At 39.4% G+C, this 12,240-nt stretch overlaps 1 protein-coding gene across 2 annotated transcripts in view; it reads right to left on the reverse strand.

The window, feature by feature from the left end:
• Nucleotides 1-50: 50 nt before the first annotated feature.
• Nucleotides 51-12,240, reverse strand: part of UHRF1 (ubiquitin-like with PHD and ring finger domains 1) — a 31,619-nt gene continuing 19,429 nt past the window's right edge. The window contains exons 7-21 of one of the 2 annotated variants that reach the window (XM_010562246.1): nt 9,226-9,489; nt 8,404-8,576; nt 7,753-7,968; nt 6,767-6,873; nt 6,395-6,581; nt 5,553-5,676; nt 5,358-5,465; nt 4,469-4,573; nt 3,495-3,601; nt 2,577-2,739; nt 2,335-2,472; nt 1,824-1,935; nt 1,546-1,703; nt 1,106-1,204; nt 51-412 (exon numbers count right to left, since the gene is read on the reverse strand). In XM_010562246.1, the coding sequence (XP_010560548.1) occupies nt 266-412; nt 1,106-1,204; nt 1,546-1,703; nt 1,824-1,935; nt 2,335-2,472; nt 2,577-2,739; nt 3,495-3,601; nt 4,469-4,573; nt 5,358-5,465; nt 5,553-5,676; nt 6,395-6,581; nt 6,767-6,873; nt 7,753-7,968; nt 8,404-8,576; nt 9,226-9,489 (2,208 nt within the window). In that variant the 3' untranslated portion in view covers nt 51-265. The remainder of the gene's footprint in view (nt 413-1,105; nt 1,205-1,545; nt 1,704-1,823; nt 1,936-2,334; nt 2,473-2,576; nt 2,740-3,494; nt 3,602-4,468; nt 4,574-5,357; nt 5,466-5,552; nt 5,677-6,394; nt 6,582-6,766; nt 6,874-7,752; nt 7,969-8,403; nt 8,577-9,225; nt 9,490-12,240) is intronic. The other variant, XM_010562248.1, reaches the window with a different exon arrangement.

Raw genomic sequence — 12,240 nt, forward strand, 5'->3', positions numbered from 1 at the left:
GCGGGCGGGGGGGGGGGGGGTGGGAGGGGGGGGGGGGGGGGGGGGGGCAGAAAAAATGCGAAGTTCAACACTTAGAACAAAAACAAAACCCACGAACATACAAAAGGATACTCCTTGAAGTTTATAGTTTTTTTAAAAACAAGGAAGACTTTAAACTTTTTAGGGGTCTGGGAGAACACAGACTACTTTTTTCTTTTTTAAATTAAGCCCATTGAAAACCCATTAATAAGTTTGAACAAAAGAAAATTAGAAGTGCTTTACAGAATCACCGTCCATTGCCATATCCAGGAAAGAGCTGAGTTAGAATGGTCTGCAATGTTTCATTCACTTGCATGGTGTAATTTTTGCCAAGATCGTAGCGGCAGGCTGGACAACTGTACACATCGGCTTTGAAGGATCTATCCAAACAGTCCTGGTGAAGGACAAAAAAATAACTGGTTAAGAAAGAGAGATATGCAGTTTAGCTTATTCTGCAAGGCCCCCACTGGAGAGAATGAGATGCCTTTTATATCCTAGTTCACCCAGGTATTGACAAGAGCTGGGAAAGGCTGAGAGCAATGCAAGGCTGGCAGTTGGAAAGAAAACTTCCTTCATTACGTGCAATAGCACATGGACTTCAACAGAGCACATTAGTCATGGACGGAGTATTTAGGTATATGGTAGAGCTAGTTCATTCAATTACATTTCTAAAGATCAAGAATTCCCCTGCAGCTGTTAAAGACTGTTGCAGCTTCTGCAAAAACACTTTACATCATTCTTTAAAAAAATAACTCGGAAGCCCATACATTCTGTAACACTGTCAAATCTATCAGTGTCACCTAGCAGTATTACTGAGCCCGCAGAGAAGCTCTCATTATCTTTTAAAGGAATCGGATAGTAGCGATACAACAGTGGAACTTTCTTTAAAGCACAGACTTTTTTACGCCAGAGAACTTTCATCAAATCACGAAGTTTTAAAATATAAACTTGCCTCATGCCAAAAGACTAACTACTGGCAAAAAAGCCAAACAAACCCCCCCCCCAGCCACCCCCACCACCTCTCTCTCACCACTAAACAAGTCAGCTCAAGGCTTGGCTCAAGAGGAGAGTTGTATCGATTACTCACCTTGCACACGTTGTGTTGGCATACAGTTGTGACTGGCCGAAACACAACCTCCTGACAGCAAATACACAAGAAGGCCTCTTCAACTTTATTTAGAAATTTCTGTAAAGAGAACATTTGAATCAACTTATTGCTACTACCCTCTGAAAGATACAGCCAGAAAAAAACAAACAACCCACCCCACATTAAACACAATGGATTACTTTAGACATAGAACATTTTTTCTATGAAGTTCAACAAGGAAAAAATAGTCACATTAACAAGTTCTTATCCTACTTACTGACCTCAAATACAGTACTTTAAATTTATGCTGTGGATGTCCACACTAAAAAGAAAATGCTATAGGTCTGAGACTGTTTCTTTATGCAGCCAAGAGGTCTGTATCTCGGAATAGTTCACTAATTAATTGTCACTTTATTTGTGGAAAGAAAAGCATGATATACCGGTCCATCTTTGAGAGCTTCTAGTACTTCATTCCACAGTTTTTCATTGGCTTCATCACTTTTTATAAGAGATTTTTGCTGAGATGTCAGCTTGTATGGCTCAACTTTAGTTTTCTTTGGAGTCCCTGTAGGAGAGGTGATGAGTTTTTCCTCCCCACCTGAAAGAAAACACAATGACTTTTTAAACAAACAAACAAAAAGCAACCAGAAAAGAGTAACTAGGTAAAACGCACAAAAACCTACAAGGCTTTCTATATCCACTTGCCTACTCCACAAACCTGCTGATTTCCTTTTCCTCTTTCCTTTCCCCGGGGTATCAAACTCATCATCTCCATTATTTTCTTTTTCCTTATCTTTGTTTGCAACAGCTTCCAAATACCCTTCAGGATACTACAGGAAAACACAAAACAAAAAGCATCCAATGCAAACACGCCAGCTCATAGACTTACAGGCTATTATAGGTCAGAAGAATGACCTCTGGAGGACTGCTCCAGGGAGGGGTTCTCTATTTTAAGCAATAGATCCCCACTCTTGCAAAATGCTTATTCAGACTATAGAAATTCTGTGCAAGAAAGTGAGTTTTGTCTATTTAGCCTCCTGATGTAAAAAGGAAACAACCAACCCACGCGACTGAAAGCACTTGTGTCCCCATTGGCCTAAGGAGGATTCTCTTGATTCTTAATGCAAGGCGAAGCAGATCATCCTCAGTAAGAACATATAATAGAAAAATTCCTGCTATCCATTGAGTTCATTGTCCAGGGGAACCATGATGATGTTCCAAAAGCATACCTGCATTGTTAGACCAAGCTTTTTCATCCTGTCCTTTCCTTCTTTGGTCCAAGGAGCAGGTTCTTCATCATCCCTCCTAAGTAAGTAACGCCACACTAAAAATCCAGATTTCCCTGTCTCAGGCCAGTATTTCACAACCTAAAAAAGTCAGATGCAAGTCCATCATACACTATAAAAAAAACCTCAGCCATTAAGCAAATTATCTTTCCCTAATCCAGCAGGCAAATTCAAATCCTTCTTACCTTATATATTCCATCGTATCTGTTCCCTTCTACAGGAGCATATTTACTATGTTTGCCTCCTTTTACATTCCTCACCACTCGGACTGGCTTTCCAGCTCTCCAGTCCTTGGCTTCAGCTCCATTTTTGTCATTGATGGGGGCACTGCAGTTCAGAGCCAGAGCTCTGTAAGAGAAAGTCCAATCAACTTAGTGTATCTACCAGGCCGAACTCTTCAGAATCAGGGGGAGGATAAAGCAAAGCAAAGCTTGAATGGTAAACCAGCTACTAAGAAGTAATAAATTTAACTATACTATTTTACTCAGAGCAACACATTGACAGAGTTGAGTACAATACTAAGAGTAGTAGAGTACTGACATTGTGCTGAAAAGGATGTAGCCAGGCTTTTGTTTGTTTGTTTTAAATAGTAAGACTTTCAAGTATCTTGTATAACACTAAGAACTCTGGGAGATGGTAATTAAGCCTCCTGACTGGAGACCACATTTTAAACACACTGATTTTTCATTACATTATTCATTAATCTAATTGCACAGACTATCTCCTTCACTCAAGTCCACGCTTATTTGTAAGAGTAACAGCTCAGAATTACAAATTATCTGGTCTCACAAGGTAACCAGTGGCTACAAAGGTCTTCAGGAGAGAGTACGAAAATTTCTGCACTAATTTACTACTCTGTTCCTTAAGTTTCAGTCAGTATTAAATGTAAGACTAACACCATCTACAATTCAGTCTCATTTATAGTGCACTGTAAGAAGCATTGCCATTGTGCAACTAATCTGCAGCCTACAACACAGTTGAAACCTAATTTTGACAGTTTTTCCACTTCGCCAGTTTCTTTTGATACAAACCAGACAAACAATTTTTCAGGTTGACAGATTGCCAGCTACTAAGGTTAGGAACAGAGCGCAAACATCGCTGACCTGTTCATGTTGGTGAGTTTTTGATCACAAGACTGTTCCGCTGTGCGTTTGTTTCCAGAAAGATCACGCCCTCCACTCCCTGTATATGTGAAGGAATTTCCATGATCCTGAAACGTATATGGATGGTTTCGACACATTCACAAAAATAATTCAATAAAAGCAGAAGAGTCTTTTAATCAAGTAGCTTTAATACAGTATTCTCAAAAAAAGGAAAGATGCTTTCTCCATTTAAGCTCCCAGACTCAGTCTATGGTCCTCCCTTATACTGCCAAGAGAGGAGTCAGGGTGACAACTGTTGTCTCGTCACACACCCTAACAGTGCACACCACTCGCACAGGATCTGCTTGGAAGTGCAGGGGCACATAGGAGAGAAGGGTAAAGTAACTTGTGCCTCAGTACTTACGCTGTTACACAACCTTGCAGTCAGAATTAAGACTTAGAACGGCTACTGAGATTTGTGGCTAGCTGTTTTACGTTAAGTTGTAACAGGCATTTGGAGTAAGAGGGTGCAGACTAGTAATGCACCAGTGATCTGCAATAAGAATGAGCAGTAGAGCCTGGTACAGCCTAGTAAAGGTTAGGTTTGGCTAGCAGAACCAAATGGTATATTCAGATGTAGGACTTCTGTCCCTAGTTTTGTTCTGAACACTTCCCTGACACATGAAGATCTGGCAGCATATACCATGAGACTCTGTTCAAACTGTGGATGCAATGGAGACCCTGAAAAGGCAACTAAGGACTCTTGGATTAAAAGCTGACACATGGATATTAAACTTAATTTAGATGATCCTGTTTCTCAGGTTGGCACATATTACTGGATTGTAGTTTTCCTTGGCCTAGGTTTCTTCTCAAAAACAAAAGTATCAAGATGGGGAAACATCTGATATAGAGTGTAAAAAGTAACTAAGGCCAAGTCTTTGTTTTAACTGCAAGGTAGATTGGTTCTCAGGCATAAATAATCAAGATTCACTTACTATGTCATCTTCATAGCCTCCCGCCAGAACCAAGGAATAGGCGCCATCATTACTTCTGCCATGTATACCTGCTACATGGGGCCTGTGAACACCAGATTCGCTCACCTGAAAAAAGAAAAAGTTTGCTAGGCAACTGCTGTCAACAGGCTACAAACGACTTATCTGTTGGTCTTGGAACTAAATTAACTAATAGTACTATTTCAGATTTCTTTTGCATATATTACAGGGTGAAACTGTGTTCTCACCACTACCCTCCAAAAAGGTCCAGGTAGAGGAAAGAAAAATGCTGTTAAAAAATAAGCTGTTGAATATTTCAGTAAATCGAACACACAGATATTTTTTGTTATGTGAATTTAGAAGTTTGGATCTTTCTCACTGAGAAAAAGCTCCATTAATTCAAGAATTATATAGACATTAAAATTAAATGTTTGTATAAGGGGATTGGTTTTGAAAGACTTGCAATAGCAACCTTCACCTAATACTTGAGAACAAGATCTGGATAGGGCAGTGCTTTTTCTTCCCTAACTCTGTAACAGGATGAGAAAACTTTCTGTTTAATATTTCTATACATATTTGAGAGAGATCTTTACCAGGACAACAAGCGGGAGATACTACACATATCCAGGACAAATTACTAGAGACAAATATGTTTGGGTTGGGGTTTTTGAGTTACCAAAAAAAGCACTAAAGAAAAAAAACACTTGAAATGCCTGGACAATGCAGCATTAGTTATGGAACACTTGATTTAGACAAAGCCAGAATTCTTTCCTTTCTGCACTTACATATCCAGCAACGTACACTCCAAGATTAACTGTTTCAGGTTTCTCATAAGAGCTGGATCATTCCCATTTTTCCCTACAGTGACTCAGGCCAGGATTCAGCTTCATACCTGAACTCTGAACTTCCACATGGTGCCAACTGGAATCCCAGGAATCGGTCCATAGTGGTTCGAGGGGACAATGGTACATTCCTTTGTGCGACCAACACATGCCATGCCCTGTTTCAAAGAGCAAGACCAATCAGCCAAGAATTACAAGGAAATAACACACACTATTCTTCAAAATAGAACAGCTTTTGAACTGACCTTGCCCCAGTCTCTCCGCGAGGATGAATTAGCAGATGCCATCTTTTGTTTCTTTTTACTTTCTTTTAATTTCTCTCCTGCTAAAACCACCTCACTTGCATCATTTCGACACTCGGGGCAATACCTAAAGTCACCAGTCAGTGAAAATTAACTAGTAGCAAAGCCTTGAATTAAAAGAGAATTTCCTCAAAACATACTGAGTTATAATGTTACAATTTCCCCATGTGAAACTAGGCAGGACACTGAAACAACTCTCCATGTTGGAATTAGACCTGTGTGAGCTAGTGTCCTTGCACAGTCTTCTAAGCTGTGGCAGATGTGTCAGGAAATTAGCTGTATCATAAAAGTCATTGTATAAAATGCTGAAACAGGACACAAGGAATAAAACGGTGTATCTCACTATCTACATGTACATAGATAGATATATTCCACTATCTATATATCTCCCTATATATCTATCACCATATATATTTCATATATAAAACAGTATATGTCACCAGCCTAATATGGTGACAGGGCCTGCGGACTACCCATAAGTGACACAAAATCCATTATACAAGTTAAGCTTCCTGGCATCAGGTTTGCATTTGGTTTATAGGTAGCTCCACTTCTCTTTGAATAGGCATATATATCCCCAAACTCGGAAGACAAGTTTGAAAGCCACTGGTTTAAAACATACCAAAGCTATGAAGTCCTACAAAAAAACGAAAGCCACACAAACATGTCTTCACCTCGTACAGTCACAATATTGCCACCTAAGGGCAGCATGAAGCCCTAGACCTCACTTTCTGCTCCTAATTAGATGGTAATTGTGATACCACACACACATACTTAGAACTTACCAATCCTCATCATCTGGTATACTACTAAGGGGAGGGTTGAGGCAGTAGATGTGGAAAGCCATATCACACTCATCACACATTAGCTGTTTATCTGGATCTTGTTTACCTCCACAGATATGGCAAGCACAAATTCTGCAGGTCTTGTTCGGGTTATCCTTACAAGCTTTACACACAGGTCCATTTTGTCCTGTTAGCAAAAAGAAACCAGAGTCTGCTTCAGACTCCAGTAAGTGCCCAGATACACTGGAAATGGTCAAAGGAGTCACAACGACAAGTGTCTTGGAACTCTTAGACCTTTGATCCTCACAAAGACAATTAGCAGAATATCACAAGGTAAGACTGAGAAATGCAAGAACTAGGCAACAGACTCACGTTTTAATGGACTGGCACTAATTGGACAAGCACTGCCTGGTTCTTCAATTTTATAAATTTCATCCACCAATGTAATTCTGCAGTCATTCAAGGAATCACCAGCATCCCTATAAGGACAAGTTGATAAAAAGCCAGAAAGATCAGACTTTGAAAGTATCGTACAGCATTAATTCACAGCTGTGCATGTACATCGGTAATGCAGACTGGTCTGGTATTAGTCCTGTATCACAAGAAACCTGTTCCAGCATCACAGTGGCATGACAGCATCACCACGAATCAAATCTTTTTCACGCAATTAAAGTGTACCCCCTCTTGTCTCAATGAGAATCCAGGCACTTGTAGCATTCCAGTTATCATTAGTGACTGCTGTCCCCCCAAATATATTTCAGACTAACTCTTCTCACATTTTATAGTTAAAAAGTCAAAATCAGTGTGGTGAGAGGAAAAAAGAGGAATATTCTGGCAACCATGTGAAACTTATCTGAAACTTCTAAACAAATATATACTTTTTTTTTTTCCTGAAGTTGAGAGTCCCTTATATGTAGGCCTGTTTTCTGCTTCAGGACTGAACTGGAGTAATTTTTCATCATCTTTATAAAGTGATGCTTCAGTCTACATTATCATATCTAGCATAAAATATTACACTGAAGTTTTTGTAAAACCATTATGGATAGTTAACATAGTAAACAGTTCTTTGCCTCTTAGCAAATACGGGGGCTTCGCATCCTCCCAGCATTATGTGAATCCACAGATCAGCATGCCCTGTGATTCCTTGAAGTGTCCAATTCCTCCAGTGGAAGTTAATCAAAAGTGCAGTACAACGACATCAATCACCCAAAAAGGACAGTCCAGCTTCTCATCCCTCCCCAGCACTTCTGTTGCACCATTTTTGTTGCATCAGTTTTTTCAGTGGAGTCGCTCAGACCTCATGAAAGTTTAAGAAGAATTGGGGAATTCAATTTATTTCACATTATGAATTTGCTTACCCAAGTATTATCTTTGCATTTATCTCCTTGATCATTTTCGTTTCCCTTTTTTGCAGAATCTCCGCATCGTACCAAAAACCTCTCTCTTTTGGTTCATCGGGGTTATAGTTGACCATTACCACCTGTCCTACTTCTAGCTGGTGCCACTTCAAAATAGTCCGTGCACGAGCCCTTACATCATTCGAACTCAATTCTACAACTCCATTCTCTGGATAACTTGAAGTAGAAGGGAAGCACACAAGGACAGAGAAGAAAAGTCAGATTCAACATCATAGTTTTTATAAGTGATAGATTTTATCCAGACAGGTTGATTCAAGAACCAATACCGTGCAACGTACAAGAATACCATCAAGAATAAAATCTCCTTCTCCCACACAGACACAGCCAGAATCGGGCAGTTTAACTTTGCTGCTATTGTATCCCATTTAAAACTTGGATAACAGCATTTCATATTTCTAAAAACATGATTCCAACCCCCTGGAATTCCAGTTGGAATTCTGACTGTAAAACAAACTTACAGTTAACAGGGCTCAATAACATCATTACCGTGTCAGCCCAGTTCTGTTTTACCTTGTGGATCTCCACAATAAAATTTCCCATCAACATCATGATCCAAATGACTTTACTAGCCAAGAAGGTAACAAAACTCACTCTTCATATTTCACGTGATATATTACATCTTCTTCAGGAACGGCTGTCGGCTGATCAGGATCTGTGCAACTGTCAGCTGTTTCATTTCTAGGTTTTTTTCTGGTTACATTTACGACCTGGGCTTCAAACCATGCTCCCATATTCATATCTCGAGCATCGACCAAGTCATTGATCTACACAAAGCAAAGTATACAGCTCACCAGAATGGATTTTCAAATTAAGCATTAATTTCCAAGTCTACTTGAAGATTTAACCATCTCAAGAACTTCACCATTATCAAGATATCAATGTGTACAGACAGCTTTCTTATCTAGTACAAACCATTGTTAGTTCGTCTCTAACAGACTTTTAAAACTGTCTTGCTCATAGTCTGGCAAAGACATCACCAGATCTGTAATAAAATCCATTGAAACAGACAAGTAAAATGATTCTGAACAGCTGGTTGAGATTTTCTTTTGTTCATTTGAGAAAGTTTCAACTTTGACAAATGCAGTGACTCCAAGCAAAAATATTGGGAAATTTTTTTAAACCAAAACAGGCGCTCTGAATGCCTTTTATTTTTGTTAATCAATTAACGTATTGTAGTTTTAGTTAAAAGGATAAAATGAAAAATAAAATATTTTGACCTACAACATGTTGCATTTAATTGGTTTGTGGGTTAGTTGGTATTTTTTTGTTTATTGTTGGAGGGTTTAAGAAAAAGAGAAAAAAAAATACCCACACAATTGAGGCATGAAAGATTTTCAGAAATTCTCTACTACAGGGAAACAATTCCCCTCCCAAAGTGCAGTTTTAAGTAATCTTAGCTTTTTAATGACTCACCTTATAGAGGCCAAATCCCGGGTCAGTCCAGTCAGCCTGTGCCGCTGTGCTCGGCTGTCCCTCCAGTTCCATGGCACCTTCTCCATTGTGAGAGCTTTTGTCAGATTCGCTTTGGCCTGAGCCGCAGCCAGAGTCTGTGTCGGAGAGTTCGGAATCCTTTTCCTTACTAACAGCAGGAAGCACTGCTGGGCTTTGTCTGACCAAGAGTTGAACAATATCGTTCAGTCCAACGCTGTAATCGAAAAGGGAGTGACCATCTTCCATCTACAGGGAAAGCATCAAAATAATCTGGTCATTTCATTCAACCGAGGTTTGCCAATTCAAAACCACCCATCATGCTGTAATTGTCTCTATGTGCCAAGACAGACCACATTGCTTGAAAACCATTAAGGATCAAGGGACTTGGCAGTTCTTCAGCACCACAGTTACTTATAGACTGTTATTCTTGCTATTTAAAATGTTCTTTTTTCAACGGACTCTACAAGCTAGAAGAACAAGACTTCCATACCGCGGTAGACTCGCTACCCAGATTAAGCCACAGTGTTCTAGGAGATCTGAAACGGTTTGCAGTACATTCCCTAGAAATATCAATTCTGGGACGAAGGACTTAAAGAACTACAGATCCCCTACATTCCTATCAGGATTTAAAGATAATTCCACGTTACCTACAAACTCAAAAGGAAAGTCTTTCTTCCTTAATTCAGACACATCCCTTAACACAAACATTAACGCAGACTGGTCTTTATATTTTAAGTGTGTATGTTCCAGATTATTGTTACAACACCACTCCGTTAAATGTGACATTAAGTAGAAGCCAAAGAGTTAATCACCCACTTTTCTCTGGGCAAGCACACAATTTTTCCACTGAAAGTATAATCAAAAAAGATTCAATTCAACTTGAAACTACCCAATCACTTTTTAGCGTAGCCAGGCATGTCCTAATTTCACACCATCTCTAATTTTAAGAGTTTATTTTGCAAGTCTGGCATCGTATGTAGTCAAATCAAGATCCTACCCCTGCAAAAACTAAGTACAGAGGACTAAATAGGTCTCTCAGTTACCCTTCAAGAACTCTGAGGAGCACTACCATTTTAGAGTTAAAATGTAATACTGGAGACCACAGCGCAGTTTAGAAGTTTAGACAAGCTTCACCACATATTTAAGGTCTGACTAAGAAATTATACAGGAAATGATCATCCCCTTCCAGCCCAAACCACCAGAAAAAGCAATCCCCAGAGCTTTGTTCTCTATCGGGGGGGAAACAGAGCAAAACCACAAAAATTTACACTTCACAGGAATCACCATGATAATTCAATTCTGATTTATGGCATAAAATGGCTATGAAACAATCCCTGGAAATCTGACTGTACAGGAAGTGATCTGGACTTTTTCTGGCTTAGAGATGAAAACTCATGGAGATACACAAGAACAAACCAGAAATCGGTTGCTTCTTCTTAACAAAGAGACAATATCACAAATATGGTATCATTATCAACGGTAGTTATCACCAAGGAACACAAGTGACAACAAGTGCAAACAGAAAAGGAAAAATGGAGAACATGAACAGGACATGAACCCTCAGGAGTTCAAAGGACAGTCTGAAAGAAGCACCAGCATCTGAAGACGTACCTCTAACAAAGGAGGCTAGTTTTTTTAATTAACACATATTTTTCTAACATAATTTTAAAATTTTAACTAATACAAACTTGAACATTTCTGATGATTCAAAAAGCTAGACAAAGCACAAATGAGCGCAGCAGGGGAACGATGACGAAGAGAGGTTAGATCACACTGGATAAATGTTTCTGTTTAAAACCACACCTAAACTAAGAACTACTGGAATTACACAGAGAGGAATTATTTTTGTAAGGCAAGTGCATTCTTACTGAAAAAAAGGTACCACTTCTACTGAAAATCTGTTTAACCTTAGTTATCTACAGATTTCAGTGTAAGTCTGACAATTGACATGTACCCTGGACTAATCCTCCCTTATCACTTTATCTACAACCACAAATGGGCAGTTACTGCACTCGAATCTACACTAACGCAACAGAAAGGAGGTGACACAAGCCCTTCAGAGATGCCACATATTCCTACAAGACTCGGTTTTTACTACTACTGGTACCCGAGCTTGTTAGATTAAAGCTGGTCCAGATGTATTTCCATATCCTACAGTCACACCTGCTAGTTGTAACGTACAGCGAGCTCTAGTCATCCTAAAATGGAGGGAAAGGTGGAAAAAAAGCGACTAGAAGAAATTGGCTAACAGCATCCATCTCACAGTATTCCAACTACAGTCTAAAGCAGCCCACTACTTCTGATATTAATTTCTTTGAAGAACCAACCACTGGTTCAGAAGTTTCTTTAGCATGATGATTTAGCAGTGCAGTACTATGCAGGATATGGAAAATGTATTTGAAAACAGTTTCAGTTGTCTTTTACTGCTATTTTAGATACGTTATTAACTCGTGTGGAAGAAAATAGTTGTACAACTGCGATTGTAAACATGCTGTCCAGAACATAATATACTACTGAGCCACTCAAGATTCTACAGCAAGTTCTGTAACTAAAGAGATTTTGATAAAAGAGCAGAAGAACTTAAAAATCACGAGCCGCTATCCCAATTTACAGAAGAAAATGGGAAACGGGACCTTCACGGCTTTCAGAGCGGTAAAACTTTCAAGAGTCAAAAACTTCAAGGACTTTAAGACCAGAACGCCCCTGGTAATATCTGTTATTTTCAGTGACTTCGCAAAGGCGGCGTCAAGACAGAAAAGCGACACACTAGACGAAAAAATAGTAAGGGAAAAAAACAAAACAAAACAAAACCTTTGCAACTCAACAACAAAAAAAAACCCCACAACACTATCTTGCTGACTCCTCTCCTTGCAGACCCGCCGCCCGAGCAGCGCAGAAGGGAGCCCGGGTATCACTAGATGGCAGCAAAACACCCCCTTTTCACGCAATTAAAAAAAAATAATAATTTAAAACGTCCCTCCCCAGCTGGCGGGGGAC

Source organism: Haliaeetus leucocephalus, unplaced genomic scaffold (genome assembly GCF_000737465.1).
Source record: "Haliaeetus leucocephalus isolate CR32 unplaced genomic scaffold, Haliaeetus_leucocephalus-4.0 Scaffold157, whole genome shotgun sequence".
Taxonomy (NCBI): Eukaryota; Metazoa; Chordata; class Aves; order Accipitriformes; family Accipitridae; genus Haliaeetus; species Haliaeetus leucocephalus.